Raw genomic sequence first — 21,313 nt, 5'->3', positions numbered from 1 at the left:
AATATGGGTCGAATTCACTAGAGTTTTAAATCATAAGTATAGAATTTTATGGAAATTTCTATGGTTAAATTTTCCGTGTATAGTCAATGATTTTAGATGATTTTTATAGCTTTTGTAAAGGAATCATAAACAATAGGAGATGATAACACACTCTTGATTTTGGTGACAAAAATGGAAAGGGAGAAATTTTCATTTCGTCTTTGAGAATTCCTCTATCTAACAAATATAAGTGACGATATAAGGCCTTCTACTTTGTATGAATATTGTTGGAGTGTAATCAAACGGCAGATTTGCTAGGACAGAAGAAGGTCATGGGTAAATAAGTTGTTATGAACCAAGAGACATCAATCATACAATATTTTTTAATGAAAATGCGAAGAAAATGCTGTTGTGTTAAGAATGAGAAATAGAAATAGAATTGGAATCGAATGTGTTTATTCTCATTGATATTCATAAGCTTTTGAATAGGATACAACCTAGAAACTAATACCTACCAATAAAAAAAAATATAAATTAATTAAATATTGAGAATAAAATAAAATATATTAGGAATCAAATCTTAAAAAAGAAATATTAAGATATAATATCTAAGATATATTTCATAAATAATATATTCTCCAAATATTATATCTGAATACTCCCCCCAAGTTGGAGAGTGTATGTCAATCACACCCAACTTGTCTTTCAAAAAATCAAATTGATGTCTTCCCAAAGCTTTAGTGAAAATATATGCCAATTTTAGTCGAAACATAACATAGTTTGATGATTCCAGCATGTAATTTTTTTCAAACTATATGACAATCTATTTCATTGTGTTTCGTACGTTAGTGAAAAACTGGATTGGCTGCTATGTGTAATGCTGCTTGATTATCACAGTACAATAATGCTGGTTCGGACAGTGAAACTTTCAAGTCTTGGAGAATGTATCTTAACCAAGTTAACTCTAAACAAGTATTTGCCGTAGCTCGATACTCGGCTTCTACTGATGATCTGGACACATTGGTTTGTTTTTTTGACTTCCAAGAAATAATTGAGTTTCCAAGGAAAATGCAGAACCCAGAAATAGACCGTCTGGAAGTTCGACAACCACCCCAGTCTGAATCGCAATATGCTTGTAATCTCAAGTTATTTTCAGATGGTAGTAGAAGTCCTTGATCAGGAGTACCTTTGATGTATCTCAGAACTCGAAGAGCTGCCTCCCAATGTGGTTTTCTTGGTTCATGCATAAATTGACTAAGCATACGAACTGAATACACTATGTCAGGCCTAGTAACGGTTAAATATATTAATCTGCCAACCAACCGTCTGTATTTACTTGGATCATTCAACCTTTCTCCTTCTGTTGAAGAAAGTTTCAGATTTTGTTCCATAGGAAATTTTTCTGGACGTGCTCCCGTAAGACCTGTGTCTTGAAGAATGTCTAGAGCATACTTCCTTTGAGTCATAAAGATTCCTTTTCTAGACCTAGAAAATTCAATACCTAGGTAATATTTCAAATTCCCTAATTATTTTATAAGAAATTTCTCGAGTAAACTAGTCTTAAGATGTTGAATTTCTTTGAGATCATTGCCTGTCAACAGAATATTATCAACATGGATAAGAGTTGGAGTGAAAGAAGTACATTTACTCTTAGTAAATAAAGAGTAATCTTCTTTGGACTAAGTATAGCCTGCATTTTGTATAGTGGTAGAAATATGGAGAACCAATTGCGTGAAACCTGTTTTAAACCATAAAGAGATTTATGGAGTCGACATACTATATTCTCCCCCTGTCGGCGAATACCTGGTGGTAAAGACATATAGACTTCCTCATCTAGATTACCATGGAGAAAGACATTTTGAACATCCAACTGATGAGTGAACCATTTTCGAGCAGCGACAATAGTGAGTAAGCAACGAAGTGTAGAAAGTTTCGCTGTAGGAGAAAATGTCTCTTTGTAATCAAGACCTTCAATTTGAGTGTATCCCTTTGCTACCAGTCGAGCTTTATAACATTTAATAGAACCATCAGAGTTGTGTTTAATCTTGTACACCCAATGACAGCCAATAGCTTTATGGCCAGGTGGTAAAGGAACGAGAGACCAAGTATGATTACGTTCAAAAGCTGCAATTTCATCATTCATAGCCTGCTGTCATAATGGGTCACCAATTGCCTCATCATAGGTTTTAGGTTCTGTTTGGGCTGTATTAAGAGCTAGAAAAGAACGTTGAGTAGGAGAAAAACGAGAGTATGAAAGGTAATGATGAAGGGGATACCTGGTGCCAGTATTGGGACTTGAACTAGAGGTTAAATGATTGGCTCCAGAAAACATCTCATAATCATTATAACAAGCTGAAGGTTGTTTGGTACGAGTAGAATGTCGGAGTGGAATTGATGTATCAGGTGGGATATGATTAGGTTTAGTGGGTGAATCTGGTGAATCTGGAACTGATGAATTTAGAGAAGGAATAGAAGGAGGAGGAGACGACGAAGGAATAGAAGGAATAGAAGGGGGAGGACTAGAATGAATGTTTGAGTAGGATGGATCATGAAGTGGTAAAATGAGAGTCGAAGGAGCTAATGTCAAAGTTTGGAAGCTGATGAAAAAGGAAAATCATCTTCACAAAATTTAACATCACGATTGATAAAGAATTTTTTAAATTGCATGTCATACAACTTGTAACCTTTGTGACCACAAGGATATCCTATGAAAACACAAGGAATTGTCCGAGGTTCAAATTTTTGCTTAGGATGTACTACAGTTGCATAACACTTACAACCAAAAACTTTAAGATGGTGAAATGTAGGTGGTCGTTTGTAGTGTGCTTCAAAGGGTGTCTTGTTAAATAACAATGGTGATGGTGTTCTATTTATAAGATAAACAACAGTTAAAATGCATTCTCCCTAAGTGGAACCTATGACTGAAAAAGAAAAGACCTAACTACATTGAGGATATGACGATGCTTACGTTCTACGACTCCATTTTGTTGTGGAGTATAGACAAAAGTGCGCTGAAATTCAATGCCACAAGAAGTGAAAAATGGTTGCAAAGATACGAACTCAGTCCCATTGTCTGATCTAACTATCTTGATAGTAGTATGAAATTGAATTTGAACGAATTTAACAAAGTTTACAAACAAATGATGTACTTCTTATTTGTGTTGTATAAGAAAAACCCAAGTACATCGAGTAAAATCATCAACAGCAGTGAGAAAAAAACGCAAACCAGAATGGGTTGAAATTTTTTATGGTCCCCAAACATCACAATGTAACATATTAAAGACAGAATGGGTTGTTATTGAATTTCTTGGGAAAGACAACCTAGTTTGTTTTGCTAATGGACAAATACTACAGTTACGAGAAAGAGTAACATTATTAAGATGCAATTGATCAGCTAGAAATTTAAAACGAGAAGAAGAAGAATGACCTAGGTGTAAATGCCACAAATCAGATTAATGAGATACTTGATTTGCAGAAGATTTGATTGGAAATGAAGAAATATGATAGAGACCTCCGAATTGTTTACCCGAGCCAATCATCCTCCCCGTAGCCAAGTCTTGCATAACACAAGAATCAAGATGGAAGGTGACATAACATTTCAAGTCATTGGTAAGTTTGCTGATGAACATTAGGTTTAAATTGAATGAAGACACACATAAAACATTGTTTAATTTAAGGTCAGGATTAAAGGAAACATTGCCAGTATGTGACACATGTGTTGTCCCTCCATTAGGCAAATTTATCGTAGATATGGTGGTAGCCTTTAGTTCAGTCATAACAGAAGCTTTGGATACTATATGATCCGTAGCTCCACTATCGAGAATCCATGGATTAGAACTTGTAGAGTTAATAGATAATGCAGATACTGGAAACAAACCTGCAATATTGATGTTATTATCAAAATTACCAAAAGAACAATGATTGAGTGCAGATAAGCCTTGTACAATATGTTGTAATTGCTTAGAAGAAAAAATTGGGATGGAATTATGTGACTGTTCTTCTGTGTTCAACTGAGAAACATTGGCCATATTTGCAAATGATGGATATCCTTGATTGTTGCATTGATTGATTTGTACTGCCCTTCTAGAATTATTTTTCTGTTGACATTGATCTTCTGTGTGTCCCCTTCTATCACAAAATTTACAGTGAAACTTAAGGATTCGACACTCATCAATTGTATGACCACTTTTATTGCAGTGTTCACATGATTCATCCTTGGCGAATTTTGAATATGTTGTTTTCTTCTGCACTGCTGATGCAATCGAGAAATTCTTAGAAGGTTTAGAAGTTATCTCACGCTACATCTCTTCTTGTACACGTAATGAGTAGGATTGCCTCACATTAGATAATGGAGTCATCATCAATATGTCTCTCACCGTTTTATAAGACTCATTGAGCCCCATGAATAGTTGCATCAACTTGTCTTCTTCGCGTTCATCAACATGTATTTGACGTTGATTACAGGTAAATGGTGTGCGGTACGCTTCCAATTCATCCCAGAGTGCTTTGAGCTTGGTGAAATATGTTGACAGTGTCATGGTTCCCTGTGACATCATTGCTATCGACTTTTGTATCTGAAAAATTGCTGGAACATTCTTTTGTGAGAATTGATCGTGAAGATCAACCCATACTTGATGAGCTGTCTTGGCGTGAATGATACCCTCAGTGATATCTGCTTCAACTGAATGAGTTAACCAAGATATTATCATACTGTTGCACTGATTCCAGAGTTCAAATTCGGTTGAATTTGCATCTTGAGACGGTTCTTCCATTGTGCCATCAATTAAGCCAATTTTCTTTTTGGCAATAAGAGCATGCATAACTGATTTACTCAAGGATTGATAATTTGTTCCATTTAATTTGATTGGAACACGTGAATATCTTGGCTGATCAGAGTGATAAATATAATAAGTGTTGGCTTTTTGGCCCTTGATCTCACTTTAATTAATTTCAATCAATTAATTGATGGATGTTTTGATGATAACAAACCTACTCTTAATTATTAACTATTTTTTAGTATTTTGAACTGTCCACAGTATAAGGTCGGGAATAACAATTACAACGACTTTTTAATTACTCAAATAAGAGTTAAAACGAAGAAATTAGAGTCGAGACAACATACCCGACGTGATGATGTGACAGCAAAATCAAAATGATGGACAAATAAAAATATATCAAAGTATGACATTTATAATGTTGGAAGAGTAACAACTCGTGGAGTTTTTCTTATTATTATATTTCTAAATAAAATTATTTTTACAAAATATAAATTTGAATCTAATCGTTACTCACATCGATTTTTATTATTACTATATTATATTATTATATTATTATCTTTTAAAATTTTGGTAGTTACTCACATAGTTTTTATTATTATTATATTATTATATCTATAATAAAATTTGAATTTTCATTTGACGGTTACTCACATAATTTATTATTATTATTATATTAAAAATTTTAAATAAATGAATTTGGAAAATTTTCTTATTTATTTACATCTCTACCTTCCGTTATTCCTAACACAATGCAATGGTCAATATTAATTCCTACTTTTTGCCATTTTTCTCTTGTATATAAACTCATTTTCCCCACATTTTAAAATACACAACTTACATACATTTTCCAATCCTCATTTGTTCAAAGTCTCCATTGTTTGTTGCTCTCTCTAAGCTTAGAAGTTTATTTCTCTTCATCTTATTCTTGAGAGAGAATATTATTGTATTGTGAGGAAATAGTTGTAAGTGTCCAAATTGTAAATCTACTCTTTGAGAGGTTGTGGTGTGTTACTATCAAACTCAAATACTTGTATCAGTTTGATCTTGCGCCGTGGAAAGGATTGAGTTTGCTCTTGAACTCGTAAAAAGGCGGTGTAGCGATTTGGCTCTGATCCGTGGAAAGAGTCGAGAAAGTTCTTTATTCAAATTCCCAAGAGGCGCTTGGGGAGTGGAGTAGGTCGAGTTTGACCGAACCACTATAAAACTACGGTGTCATTTTCTCTAGCTCTTTCCTATTTAATTTCAAAATTATTATTGTGATTTAGTGCATGTCCTACTTGATTATTGTTTTGACTTGAATTATTTTGTTCTAGTAATTATCATCTTCTACTTATTTGTAAAAAAGTTTCATCATTAGAAAAATTAATTACGTTTAAACACTTTTATTGTTAAAACCCTATTCACTCCTCCCCCTCTAGGGTGGCCATACCGATTCAACAATAAGGATGTGTTAAATCAATATCCGAAATTTTGAAGCTAGATTTGGTTGATTCCGCCATAGAGAAAATTTTGATATTTAAGAATACAAAGATCGATGTTCTGATACCATGTTAAGAATGAGAAATAGAAATAGAATTAGAATCGAATGTGTGTATTCTCATTGATATTCATAAGCTTCAAATAGGATACAACCTAGCGACTAATACCTATATATAAACAAAATATAAATTAATTTAATATTGAGAATAAAATAAAATAGGCTAGAAATCAAATCATAAAAAAAGAATATTAAGATATAATATTTAAGATATATTCCATAAATAATATATTTTCCAAATGTTATATCTCAATATATTGAAATTATCAAATGATATTTCAATTATGCCACATTTAAAAAGAATAAAATTTCATTGTTATAAATTTTAGGTGGATTACAATTTAGAGTAATTTATTTAATTAATGTATTTTCAGACATTTTATTTATTACATTTATATCATGGTTAATTATGACCCTAAAGTATGAATGTTACAACTATTTGAATGTCTTTAATAGTTTCATCTTGAGGCTATATAAAGCTATATATGATGTATTTGTAAGTAGACTTGAGAAATGTAGTGCTTTTTTTAGCCAATGGCTAAGTTGTTTTGCAATTCTATGTAGTTTAGGTTGCATGTAGAATCATTCAAGCTCGACATAATCAATCTTGGTTGTGGAGTAATTTGAATCTCAAACAAGTGTTCTTGCGTTGAGATATTTGATCAACAAGAATCCTTCAAGCTAGACATGATCAATCTTGCTTGTGGAGTGATTCGAATCTCAAATAATGTTCTTGCCTTGTGATATTCGATCAACAAGGTAATTTGAATCTTACTCCTCTTGTAGTGATTTCCACGTATCATAAGTAATGGACATTATCTCCATTAGTATGATATATTTTAGGTGAAACTAAAAGTAAAGCGAATTTTATGATTATGGATATGGATGGTTTTAGTACCCTTAAAAAGTGATATCAAAGGTGTGTTCGTGACTTAGCCATGATAGCATAGCTACAATGACTCATGGTTGAGCTAATTAGATAGAAATCTTTTTTGATAAAGGGAATTGACTTGGTTTAAAGTGATTACTTGAGAGCAAGCATGAATGAATATGTAACGGTATTAGAAAAAAATATATACGCGAAAACGCGAGATTTTTGGCGAGACACCATAGATCTCGTGTTTTCAACCCATCCACGACCCCTACAAAGAACACTGTCCCCTCCTGCCATTTGAGAGTAACAGACATAGAGAGAAGGAAATCCGACAAAACCCTTTCTCGGAGCACGACGCCGGCGAGACAGAGAGATTCGATCCAACGCCGACGACGACTCAGAACACACCACGGTAAGTCTAACGACGTCTTTCTATCATAATTTTTAATGTAGTCTCATCACCGACGAGGAGGAATTTATTTTCGAATAAACGGTATGGTCGTGCTTCTCTATTTTAGGTTACATGAATACCCCATTGCTTAGGGTTTGAAGTAGAAGTGGATAGAGAGTTAAGGTTGCGGGCTCTTGAGGGGAGGGACGACGAGAAAACGAAGACGGAAGGCCTCGGGAAGAAGCAAACCATGACTGCATCAACCCACAGTCCAGTAAACACGCCCGCGACCCAACCATTCATATAGCCCAATGATGGTAGCGGCCCTGTAGTCCATTAAGTTCAGACGCAAACCACTGCCTAGCAACCCATCGGCAGACTTGCGCGCCTGAGAGTGACCTAATCCGACTCCCAACCCATGTGCTTTCCAGCCCCTACACGTGCATGACATGTGTCCTTCCATCGGCTTCAGCTCAACACGGCCAAAAACTGGCTATTCGGCTCCGATTGTTAAATCCAACATTGTTTCATAGGTTTTTGACTCTCTCGAAGCTAAATTTGATCTTATTAAAAGGATTTTAGGTCAGTATAAGCCGGTTTTCTTAGTTTTTAATTAAATTGCACTAAGGATATTGAGTTTGTATTTAAATAGGTGAAGACTTGGCATAAGTGAGAACGAATTCCAAGGACAAAAGCAAGCTAAATTGAAAGGTGAACTTTGGGTAAGGCCAACCATGTAAGTGACCTTACTATCGGCTCGGTTGGAAGACTTATCTTATGTAAGATGAGAAGTGCCTAGTGGCCCATGTACGTGTTATGTATGTTGATAGGATGTACTATGATGGCATAATATGTTATAATTATGTGATTTGCTATGATGTTATGATATGTTATGATGATATGACGTATTACGATGCTATGGTATGCTATGATGATGATTCATAATGATATCATGACATGAGATTTATGATGATGATATGACATAGTATGATGATATCTCATGTTACGATGATGTACATGTATGAGATGCTATTGATCGCTTGTGGATGTATATATTAAAATGATGTAAAATTCACAAGAATAAGTGCAAGTATACAATATCACAAGTAGCAAGTAATAAGTAAATTATCGATTCCACGTAGAACCCATCTTTTGGTTAATTTTATAGGTGGAAATTAAGTGAGTTTTTTTTGGTAACATTCAAATGGGTGTTAGTGATTTTAAACTAATTAAAACGTAGAGTGTCGCTGGTGTCAAGAAAAAGAAAATGATGAGGAAATCAACAACAATAAGGAAGGTTTGGCGAAGAGAGATTAACTAGATAAGTTTCTGAGTTTTGTGGTAGATTTTAATTTCTTTGAATAGATTCTCAAGCACACTTTCGAGGGTCCTGCATGTGGATTATTTCCATAATGGTTTTTAATTTCTATTAACAAGGCTATAGGAAAGAATTATTCCTAACCCTTCTATTACTTAACTCTTCTTGCAATGGAACTAGAGTTATTTAGGAGGATTTCATTGCTCCCTCTCTTCTCCCGAATAAGAGAACAAATATGTATGTAAAGTAGCTAATTTAACACACATGTAAAACATTAGCAACAACTTTTTAATAAATTAAAATCATATCGTCAACATACTTAAACTAAATAAAACTCTCTCGCCTCCCCTATTAAGTTTTTCGAGAGTAAACACAAATAAATGACTATTTTGAATAAAGATTTGGTGGTCTTTTGTTCCATAGAAAAATTACTATAGAGCGACAAAAGTCCAAGATTTGATTAGGAAACGAGAAAATCATGGGTATATAAGTTGGGAATAATATGTCCATAAATATGAAGCTAGTTGGATGATCCAAAAAATAAAACCAGGAGAGCTTTTATTAAAGTGGACGATATGATGCCATTGTTGAGATATGTAGAGGGTTATTTGTCCCTACCAATTGATATTATAATCATGCTCCTAAATTAACTCTAATGATATTGCCATAGTGAGATGTGGTCAAGCTAATTAGACAGCGATTATGCTATGGTGAAAGGAAGATGACCTAGTTAAAAGTGACTATTCGAAGGTAAACATTGAAAGATGACTATTTGAGGGGAAACTTAGTGGTCCTTCATTCGAGGTCAAAATTGTTGGTGTGTGACCAAAATTCTACATTGGATAAGAAAGAGGAAGATCATAGTAAAATAAGTGGGTGAAACAAAAAGTAAAGCCATAAGGACTTATGCCTAGAAAAAAAAAATATCGTATCATTGTGGAGGCATGTGAAAGGTTCAATGTCTCTAACATATATCTTCGACAAAATGTTGAGTGTTATTTTTTGACCATAAACGGAGTAAAGTAAACGAGGATTAAGTAATAATACTAATTATTGTTTACTTACACAAAAATGAAGCTCTAAAGGAATATGATGTCATTGTTTAAAGAGACTACATTTGTTACCGTACGAAAAAAAGGAGGTTGAACGAATAAGAGATAGAATTGGTACACTTGGTTATTTTCAATACTCACTCTTTAAAAAAATGTTTTCAACTAAGGGAAAAGGCGTATACGACTCTGACGGAAGGGACTATTTGTCACGAGAGACGGTCGACATGTTTTATTTGTATTTCACATAATAATTCATTCTTAAGTTACCTAGACCATTCTCATAACTATTTGCAAACACGGTGCACTATTTATGATTACTTTTTCTTTTTAATTGGGCGTTCTTGTGATTGATTTTAAAGGGTAACCATACAAAATTTGACTGTTATATGTTAAAATGTATGAGTTTGCAACATACATGTTTTTGTTTAATGATATAAATATATATAGTAACAAACTCGAGTTTGTCTAAAATTGTAGAAATTCGAGCTCTTACCTCACGTTTGAAAATTCATTAAATTCATTGAGATAAGCATCTACCATCCTCGAAGTGATTAAAAGTTATTATTTAAGATTTTAATTTTATCCATAGTGAGTAAACCTTTTAAGGTTATTAAGTTTATTATAAATAGATCATGTGAATTCATCTATAATTTCAAGGTTACGAAGAAAGTCTTGCAACACATCTTTGGTAGAGCTTCATAGGGTTAGGCTTATAAACTTCAAGTGATGGATAATCGAAACAACTTGCAAAGTGGCGAGCACAATTCTTTCCCATGACTTTGACGAAAACGCAACAATGTAAGTCCACTTTCTTCTTTCTAATATTGAAGTAATTATTATAGAGTTGCACTTGACATTTCGCACTCTTCATTAGATTCAAGCACGGTCTTAAATACGGAGCTCTACCTTCGTCTAGCCACCGATCCCACATCGGTGAATTGTAGTCATCATCTGCTCTTGTAAGTCGAACAAACCCTTGCAAATTGACTGCTAATAAAAGGACAGCCAGTGCTCCAACTTTGCTAGTTTCTTTTGCACTATCTACCTTACCAAAGTCCAGTACATTGACTATTTATAGAAACATTGAAGAAAGAACATTGGTGTAATATAAATAACTTACATGCATATTTATTAAAGGAGTTACTCATTTTGGGAGTTGGGTAAACAAAATTTAATTCTACCTCGGTGAGAAATTAAAATTGAAATGAATTTAAGTTTGTAACCTCCCTCTTATGTTTGTTTAGTACGTAGAAGTGTTAAAATGTTCGATCAACCTAACCTAACTTGATTCAAATACATGAAAACTTTATCAATTAAGTTGGTTGATCAAATTTATTAACTTAGTACAAATACAATGATATGAACCAAGAGACAACAATCATACAATATACTTCAATGAAGATCTGAAGAAAATATTGTTGAAATTATCAAAAGATGTTTCAATTCATGCCACATTGAAGAAGAATGAAGTTTGATTGTTACAAATTTTGGGTGGGTTACCGTTTAGAGTAATTTAGAGTTATATTTTAAGACATTTTATTTATTTTAGGTTACATTTACATAATGACTAATTATGGTCATTAAGTATGAATGTTGCCTTTAATAGTTTCATGTTGAGACTATATAAAACCATGTATGTTGTATTTGTAAGGTAGACTTGGAAAATATAGTAAAAGAAGCATATGTGCTTTTCTTTAGCCAATGGCTAGGTTTGTTTGCAATTCTATGTAGTTTAGGTTGCATGTAGAATCATCCAAGCTCGACATGATTAACCCTGCTTGTGGAGTGATTCGAATCTCAATCAAGTGTTCTTGCCTTGAGATATTTGATCAACAAGAATCATTCAAGCTAGACATGATTGATCTTGCTTGTGGAGTGATTCGAATCTCAAACAATGTTCTTGCCTTGAGATATTCGATCAACAAGGTAATCCGAATCTTATTCCCCTTGTAGTGATTCCTTATCTTATCATACAACATAGATACAACATGCCTCTCTATCTATCCCATATATTAAAAAAAAAAATCTAATTGTAAAAGTAGGGGGCAATGATATAAATGTAAGATTCTAATTTTAAAAAAAATTTGAAATTGAAAATGAACCGAACAAAGAAAATTATTAAAAAGAAATTGAAATTAGAAACGGAAATCAAACAAAAAAGTAAGAAGAAAAAGAAATTTAGAAATTTTGTTAATTAAAAAAGCGTTAAAGAAAATCGATAACGACGCGATTGGACGGCAGGTGATGAGAGGGAAGAAAATAAAGGCACACGGTAACTCCCCATATATTTATATGAATAGAATCTTTAATAATATACTTTCGAAATTGTTAAGGTACATGTTTGTATTAGAATAGTTGGTTTATCTATTGTCGTGTCTTAGGAACATATGATAGGGAGTGTCATCATATTATCAGGTGGAGATTGTTTAGAGGATCATAACTATCTTTGTGTAATAAATTTGTTCAAAAGGACATGGCTCCCCATAGTATCAAAATTTTGATGGGCACAAAAGTTGCTCCATGTCATAATGGCACTTTTTTCTGTAGTGGACTAGCTATTGAGTAGCGCTTGCTCTAATCCAGCGAATAAGTTAGCCGTGTCAAAATCGAATTTCATGGACAATTCTTGTGCACGGTCGAGTCTCGAGCTACATTTTGGGAGAAAATGTCTTAGAAAACGTGCGCGTAGAAAATCATTTAAAACAAGTTGGAAGTATGTATTGTGAAAGTCAATTGCATTGAAAACATGTAGGCAAAGAGATTACAATACTTGGTTGGGGGAGGTTTGATGAATACTTGGTCTACCTCTAGTACTTTGATTTCGCCGAATAGTCATACAACATATTTAAACTTAAGAAAGAATACAATATGAAAGCAAGTAAAGGGGTTTGGCGTGTTATGGGCATGCACCATGGGCAACAGGACAAAGATGGGCATGACCATAACATCCTCCTCCACCTAAATGGTTGATGTCCTTGTCAATTGTCTATGTTCAAAATTTCAATATGGGTCCATGGTGGAATTGCGTTACTAGCTAATTTCTTCTTTAGGAAGGTTTTTCCATTTGACCAAGAATTCTTAAACACTCGTCTAGGATAGTTTCGACTTCGTTGGTTTCCTTCTTTAGTTGTCCTTGACTCATCAATCTCACTATACCGTGGTGACATAGCTATAGCGACAAATGGTTGAGCTAATTAGATCGAGAGTGTGTTCTGGCAAAGGGAATTGACTTATTAAAAGTTATTACTTCGTTGGTAAACACAAAAAGTGAGAATTGTTGAGGGGAAGCTTGGTGATCCTTCATTAAAAGATGTCTATTTGAGGGGAAGCTTGGTGGTACTTCATTTAAGGTGAGAATTCTTGGTGTGTGACCAAACTTCTACGTTGGATAAGAGGGGATGATCATAGCATTGTCTCCAATAATACGAGAGATTTTGAGTGGGTGAAACAAAAAGTTAAGCTATAAAGACTTATGCCAAAAAAATAATAACATCGTACTATTATGGAGGCATTCTAACATATATCGCCATAAAATGTTGAATGATATTTTTAGACTTTAAATGAAGTAATATAAAATAGGATTAAGTAATAATATGAATTATTGTTTACTTGAAGAGTGGGTTGATTGTTGTTGTCATGAGAGAATGTCGACAAGTTTTTATTTGTATTTCATAAAGTTATCTTGACCTTTCTTATATTTATTTGCAAACTCAGTATATTATTTGTTTGTCTATTGATTTTAAAGGGTACCCGTATAAAGTTTGACTGTTATATATAAAAATGTATGAGTTTGTGATATACATGTTTTTGTTCGTGTGCTTTAAATTGACATAAACATATATATAGTAGCGAACACGAATTGGTCTGGGGCTGTAGACGGCCCAAGACTACCGCTACCAGATATTGTCTTTTTTGGGTTTTCTATTTCGGACTTCCGCTTAAGATTTTTAAAACGCATCTGCTAGAGAGAGTTTTTCATACTCTTATAAACAACGTTACGTTCTCCTCCTCAATTTCTCAAGTCTTTATAAAGAATGCTACGTTCTCCTCACCAACCGACGTAGGATCTCATGGTAGAAATTAAACATAGTTTGAAAATTCATTAAATTTACCAATATAAGCATCTAAAGTGGTTAAATGTTGTTATTTAAGATTTTAATTTTATCTATAGTGAGTAAGATTGAGAGCATATTCTATTTAAATACAATTAAAAAATAAGAGATTAAATTGAAAAGTTAAAAAAATAGACACCTTTTAAGGTTATCAAGTTTATTATTAATAGATCATAAGAATTCATCAATAATTTCAAGATTACTGTGGCATAGGTGGAATGGACGAAAAAAGCCTTGCAATACATCTTTTTGTAGAGTTTTATAGGGTTAGGTTTATAAGCTTAAAAAATTGGATAATTGAACCAACCCGCAAAGTTAAGAGTACACTGCTTTCCCATGACTTTGACGAAAACGCAACAATTCAAGTCCAATTCCTCCTTACTAAGATTGAAGTAATTATTATAGAGCTGCACTTGACATTTCGCACTCTTCATTAGATTCAAGAACGGTCTTAAATAGTAAGCTCTATCTTCATTCAGACATATGTGGTCCAATTTCACCTATGTCAAACAGCCATAAAAGATATATTCTAATCTTTATTGATGATTTCAGCAAAAAAATTATAGCTATTTTTCTTAATAGAAAAATCAGAAGCCTTCAGAATGTTCCAACTCGTCGGGATCATGAACTTAGAATGATCCAACTCATTCTGATTAGAGTGATCCTAACGAGCTCTGAAGCCTTAAGGGAGGGAATGTTGCAAATGTTTTAGTGTTTATGCATGAGATTTGGAGGATAGAAAAATTATGGGTAGGTTTATGTCACAGGAGCTGTTTCATGATCCCGTTGACTTCGAGCGGGTGATGTGTGTGAACGTCAAAGGTGTCGCATTAGGCATAAAGCACGCGACGCTTGTGATGATACCTAGAGCTACCGACTGCATAATCTCGACTGCTAGCGTGGCAGGTGTTTCAGGAGGAATGATCCACACGCCTACACAACATCCAAACATGCCATTGTTGGCCTCACTAAGAACACTGCCTGCGAACTTGACCGCTATGGTATACGTGTCAATTGCATTTCGCCGTTCGGAGTTGCCATGACGATGCTCGTGAACGCGTGGAGGGATGACGAAAACCAGTGCATGAACTTCGAGATTCCGTTGCCGGCTGAGGTGGACCAAATGGAGGAGTTCGTTAGGGGTTTGACCAATCTTAAGGACCCCACAATGAGGTCTTTTGGGGATGCCCAAAGCAAAGCCATGAGAGCTTATGCTTAGAGTGGACAATATCATACCATTGGTGTGGAGATATGTGATTCGTAACCGTTACAACATATTTGAAAATTCATTCAATTTACCAATATAAGCATCTAAAGTTTAGTGAGATCATATTCTATTTGAATACAATTAAAAACAAGAGATTCGATTGAAAAGTTAAAAAGATAGAAACCTTTTAAGGTTATCAAAATTTAAAAAGATAGAAACCTTTTAAGGTTATCAAGTTTATTATTAATAGATCATAAGAATTAATCTATAATTTCAAGATTACATTGGCATGGGTGGGATGGACGAAGAAAGCCTTGCAATACATCTGTTGTATAGTTTCATAGGGTTAGACTTACAAACTTCAAAAATTGGATAATTGAACCAACCGGCAAAGTTAAGAGTACACTTCTTTCCCATGACTTTGACGAAAACGCAACAATTCAAGTCCAATTCCTCCTTACTAAGATTGAAGTAATTATTATAGAGCTGCATTTGACATTTAGCACTATTCATTAGATTCAAACACAGTCTTAAATAGTAAGCTCTATCTTCGTCTAGCCACCTATCCCATATCGATGAATTGTAGTCATCATCTGCCTTTGTAACTCGAACAAAGCCTTACAAATTTACTACTAACAAGAGGACTACCATTGCTCCAAGTGTGCTAGTTTCTTTGCCATGGTTGAATTGAAAACTATTTACCTTACCAAAGTCTAAGTATAAAGTCAAGTATAGTAGCTATTTATAGAAACATTTCAAGAAAAGGTACATGCATATTTATTAAAGGAGTTATTCATTTTGGGAGTTGGATAAAGAAGATTTAATTATACCATAGGAGAGAGGTTAAGTCATTAAGTTTGTAACCTCCCACTTACATTTGCACTTTTTGTAATATTTTAAATGTATAGGCGTGTTAAAAAAAATTAAATGATTCAAATAAATGAAAAGTTTATAGGTTGGTTGGCTCATGTATTTTTTCTAAAATTAGATTGATAAAACTAAAATAATTAAAATTTATTGTTACTCGTAAATGAATGGAAGGAATAATTCTAATGAAAATTTATGAATAAAATATATTTCCATGGGAGAAGTTTGAGCTCAAATCTTGAATATTTAGGAGTTTGTGAGAACTTCTTGAGGACTTTCCTTCACGACAGATTGAGCCAATATTAGAAAAGAAAGGTAGCCAACATCGATTTAATTCACTAGAGTTTTAAACGGTAACTTTAGGATTTTATGGAAATTTCTTTGGTTAAATTTTTAATGCATAATGATTTTAGATGATTCTTGCTCCATTAGAGCCCTTGAACAAAGTATACCCTTTGTTCGACACTTTAGTGATATTTGATAACACCTTTGAGGCTTACAATTTTCTGTTCGATATTACAGTATTCTATTGCCACGACTAAGCTTAGGGCATGACTCTGATACCATGTTAGGAATCACGGATTTCCCTAATGGTATGATATTGTCCACTTTAAGCATAAGCTCTCATGCTTTGCTTTTGGCTTCGCCAGAAGGCCTTGTACCAATTGAGATGTATTTCCTTAATTGTAAATCCATGATCATTCCCTAAATTAGCCAATGACTCCCTCTCAACAATCCTCCTTAAACAAGGTATACTATACACTAAAGGATACACATGACAGCATGACATGGACTACACAGAAGGCTTGTCCCTGTAGCTTGTATGAACACTATACGATTGATACTTGCTCTAGCGATTCAAAAGAGGTGGATTGTGTTTCAATTGGATGTAAAATCAGCATTTCTTTGTAGAGAGTTGGATGAGGAGGTTTATGTGGCACAAACCTCTTAGTTATGTGATCAAGGGAGAAGAGAACAAAGTATATCGCTTGAAAAAGGCTTTATACGGTTTGAAGCAAGTTCCACGCGAGTGGTATAACCATATTGAAACTTATTTTCTAAAGTTAGGCTTTGAAAAGCGTCCTTTATCAACATACTCTGTTTTTCAAAAGGTAGTTGGGAATAAACTTAAATAAAAAAAATGTATTTAAATTTTGTTAATTTTAATAAGTTTTTGAAATTGAGTCAAAAGTAAAAAAAAAAAAAAAGAAAAAAAAAAAAAAAGAAAAAAATAAAGCCAATAATGATCGAAGAAAAGATTTGGTTTATGGGATAGCCCTTTTTACGCTTAAAACCTAAAAATTAATTTGTTTTGCCATAGAAAAAGGTTTTTCAAAATTCTGTCTCCTTGTCTCTCCCCTCTCAACATCTCTTTGACAACTCAGTGAGTCTTATTTTGAAAAATTAGTATCAGAGCCAACTTTCATTTCAACAAATTGGTATCAGAGTCGATAACGAATATGATGGGACAAATGCCGCTACCACGATTAACGAAGACGAACTAAGAGAATTGGAGCATCCAAATGAAAGCTCTTCTCGGTTCTCAAGACGCATGGGAGGTGGTCGAAGAAGGTTTTGAAGAACCGAAGGATACCATGGGTTATACGGCGACGCAAAATAAGGCGTTAAAAGAATTATGATCAAATGAAAAGACAGCATTATACATGTTGTTCCGGGCTGTTGACGAGTCGGGCTTTGAGAAGATTGCAAGGGCAACTACTTCAAAAAAAAAAAAGCGTGGGACACTTCAAAAAAAAGGTCTCCAAACTTTGCGTGATGAGTTAGAGAGCATGAAGATGAAGGAGTCAGAAAATGTATCTCACTACATTACGTGCGTACAGACCGTGGCAAATAAACTAAATCGAAATGGAGAAATGTTACCCGAGACGCAGGTTGTGGAGAAGATCTTGAGGTCGTTAACCGGCAACTTCAAGAATGTTGTATGTGCAATAGAAGAGTCAAAGGATCTAGCGAAGTTCACAGTCGATGAACTCGCCGGTTCTCTCGAGACACACGAGCAACGTAAGAAAAAGAAGGAGGAGACACTCGATCAATCCTTCAGACTAAGGCATCAATAAAGGATGAAAAGGTACTCTACTCTCAAAATATTCGAGGTAGAGGTCGTGGAAGTTGTGGGAATGGTCGTGGAAGTTGTGGGAATGGTCATGGAAGTTGACGAGTTCTGAAGCCTTAAGGGAGGGAATGTTGCAAAAATTTTAGTGTTTTATGTAGGAGATTTGGAGGATAGAAAAATTATGGGTAGGTTTACGTCACAGGAGCTGTTTCATGATCCCGACGACTCGCGGGTGATGTGTGTGAACGTCAAAGGCGTCGAATTAGGCATAAAGCACGCGGCGCCTGTGTTGATACCCGGAGCTACCGACTGCATAATCTCGACTACTAGTGTGGCAGGCGTTTCAGAAGGAATGGGTCCACACACCTACACAACATCCAAACATAATATTGTTGGCCTCACTAAGAACACTGCCCACGAACTTGGCCGCCATGGTATACGTGTCAACTGCATTTTGCCGTTCGGAGTTGCCACGACGATGCTCGTGAATGCGTGGATGGATGACGAAAATGAGTGCATGAACTTCGGGGTTCCGTCTCCGGCTGAGGTGGATCAAATGGAGGAGTTCGTTAGGGGTTTGACCAATATTAAGAACCCCACAATGAAGTCTTTTGGGGAAGCGCAAAGCAAACCTATGAGAGCTTATGCTCAGAGTGGACAATATCACACCATCACATATAGGACATGTTTGAAAATTTATTAAATTTAGCAAGATAAGCATCTAAAGTGGTTAAATGTTGTTATTTAAAATTTTAATTTTATTATAGTGCGTAAGATTTAGATCATATTCTATTTAAATACAATTAAAAACCATAGATTAAATTGAAAAGTTAAAAAGATAGAAACCTTTCAAGGTTATTATTATTAAAAGATCATAAGAATTAATCTATAATTTCAAGATTACAGTGGCATAGGTGGCATAGGTGGCATGGACGAAGAAAGCCTTGCAATACATCTTTTGTAGAGTTTCATAGGGTTAGCCTTGCAATACATCTTTTGTAGAGTTTCATAGGGTTAGGCTTATAAGCTTCATAAATTGGATAATTGAACCAACCTGCAAAGTTAAGAGTACACTTCTTTCCCATGACTTTGACGAAAACGCAACAATTCAAGTCCAATTCCTCCTTACTAAGATTGAAGTAATTATTATAGAGTTGCACTTGACATTTAGCACTCTTCATTAGATTCAAGCACGGTCTTAAATAGTAATCTCTAGCTTCGTCTAGCCACCTATCCCATATCGGTGAATTGTAGTCATCATCTGCCCTTGTAATTCGAACAAAGCCTTGCAAATTTACTACTAACAAGAGGACCACCATTGCTCCAAGTGTGCTAGTTTCTTTTGCCATGGTTGAATTGAAAACCATTTAGCTTACGAAAGTCAAGTATAGTAGCTATTTATAGAAACATTTCAATCAAGAAAATCCAAGTGTAACCTATAGAATTTACATGCATATTTATTAAAGGAGTTATTCATTTAGGGTGTTGGATAATAGGAGAGAGGTTAAAATATAAATGTCTTTAAGTTTGTAACCTCCCTCTTACATTTGCAACTTTTGTAATGCTTTAAGATATAGGCCTATTAAAAAAATTAAGTGATTCAAATAAATGAAAATTTTATAGGTTGAGTATGTTCATGTGTTTTTCTAAAATTAGATTCGGTCAAACTAAAATAACTCAAATGGTTAGTTGTAAATGAATGGAAGGAATAATTCTAATGAAAATTCATGAATAAAATATATCCTCATAGGAGAAGTTTGGGTTTAAATGGTGAATATTTATGAGGACTTACATCCATGGGAGTTTGTGAGATAATGTTAGAAAATAAATGTTGTGAACATAGATTTTATTCACTAGAGTTTTAAACGGTGTAACTTTGAGATTTTATTGAAGTTTTTTTGGTTAAATTTTTCGTTTATAGTATGAGTTTAGACGATTCTTGCTTCATTAGATTGGTCTCATGAGTTTTATAGCTTTTGTTAAGGAATCATAAACAATACTTGATGATAACACACTCTTGATTTTTGTGCCAAAAACAGAAAGGGAGAAGTTTTTATTCCGTCGTTGAGAATTCCTCTATCTAACGAATATAAGTGATGGTATAAGGCCTTCTACTTTGTATGAATATTGCTGGAGTGTAATCAAACCGTACATTTGCCAGGACAGAAGAAGGTGATGGGTAAATAAGTTGATATGAACCAAGAGACATTAATCATACAATATATTTCAATGAAGATGCGAAGAAAATGTTGTTGAAATTATCAAAAGATATTTTAATTCATGTCACATTCAAGAACAATAAAGTTTCGTTATTATAAATTTTAGGTGGATTACAATTTAGAGTAATTTAGAGTTATTATATTTCATTAATGTATTTTAAAGACATTTTATTTATTTTAAGTTACATTTACATCCTGGTTAATTATAACCATAAAGTATGAATGCTACAACTCTTGAAATACCTTTAATAATTTCATTTTGAGGCTATAGAAAGCCATGTATATTGTATCGGTAAGTAGACTTGGAAAGTGTAGTGCTTTTTTTAGCGAATTGCTAAGTTTATTTGCAATTTTATGTAGTTCAGGTTATATGTAGAATCATTCAAGCTCGACATGATCAATCTTGCTTGTGGAGTGATTCGAATCTCAAACAAGTGTTCTTGCGTTGAGATATTTGATCAACAAGAATCCTTCAAGCTAGACATGATCGATCTTGCATGTGGTGGAGTGATTCGAATCTCAAACAATGTTCTTCTCTTGAGATATTTGATTAACAAATCTGAATCTTACTCTCCTTGTAGTGATTTCCACATATCATAAGTGATGTACATTATCTCCATTAGTATGATATATTTTAGGTGAAACTAAGAGTAAAGTCAATTTTATGATTATGGATATGGATGATAAGTCTAACGACGTCTTTCTATCATGATTTTGAATGTAGTCTCATCACCGACGAAGAGGAGTTTATTTTCGAATAAACGGTATGGTCGTGCTTCTCTATTTTAGGTTACATGAATACCCCATTGCTTAGGGTTTGAAGTAGAAGTGGATAGAGAGTTAAGGTTGCGGGCTCTTGAGGGGAGGGACGACGAGAAAACGAAGACGGAAGGCCTCGGGAAGAA

At 34.2% G+C, this 21,313-nt stretch overlaps 2 protein-coding genes across 2 annotated transcripts; one reads left to right on the top strand and one right to left on the bottom strand.

Moving 5' to 3' along the window:
• Positions 1-4,277: 4,277 nt before the first annotated feature.
• LOC147789839 (uncharacterized) lies at positions 4,278-4,799 on the bottom strand. The gene has a single exon (XM_087129131.1). It carries the CDS (start codon positions 4,797-4,799, stop codon positions 4,278-4,280), a length of 522 nt encoding a protein of 173 aa, XP_086985257.1.
• A 13,106-nt stretch (positions 4,800-17,905) lies between these two features.
• Positions 17,906-18,892, top strand: LOC147789838 (short-chain dehydrogenase reductase 2a-like). The gene is made up of 2 exons (XM_087129130.1): positions 17,906-18,137; positions 18,336-18,892. The coding sequence occupies exons 1-2, from the start codon at positions 17,906-17,908 to the stop codon at positions 18,890-18,892; spliced, it is 789 nt and encodes a 262-aa protein (XP_086985256.1).
• The last annotated feature ends 2,421 nt before the right edge of the window (positions 18,893-21,313 follow it).

This window comes from Cucurbita pepo, chromosome 12, assembly GCF_057944985.1.
Source record: "Cucurbita pepo subsp. pepo isolate OVF chromosome 12, ASM5794498v1, whole genome shotgun sequence".
Classification (NCBI taxonomy): Eukaryota; Viridiplantae; Streptophyta; class Magnoliopsida; order Cucurbitales; family Cucurbitaceae; genus Cucurbita; species Cucurbita pepo.
This window is presented reverse-complemented; position numbering and strand designations above follow the sequence as displayed.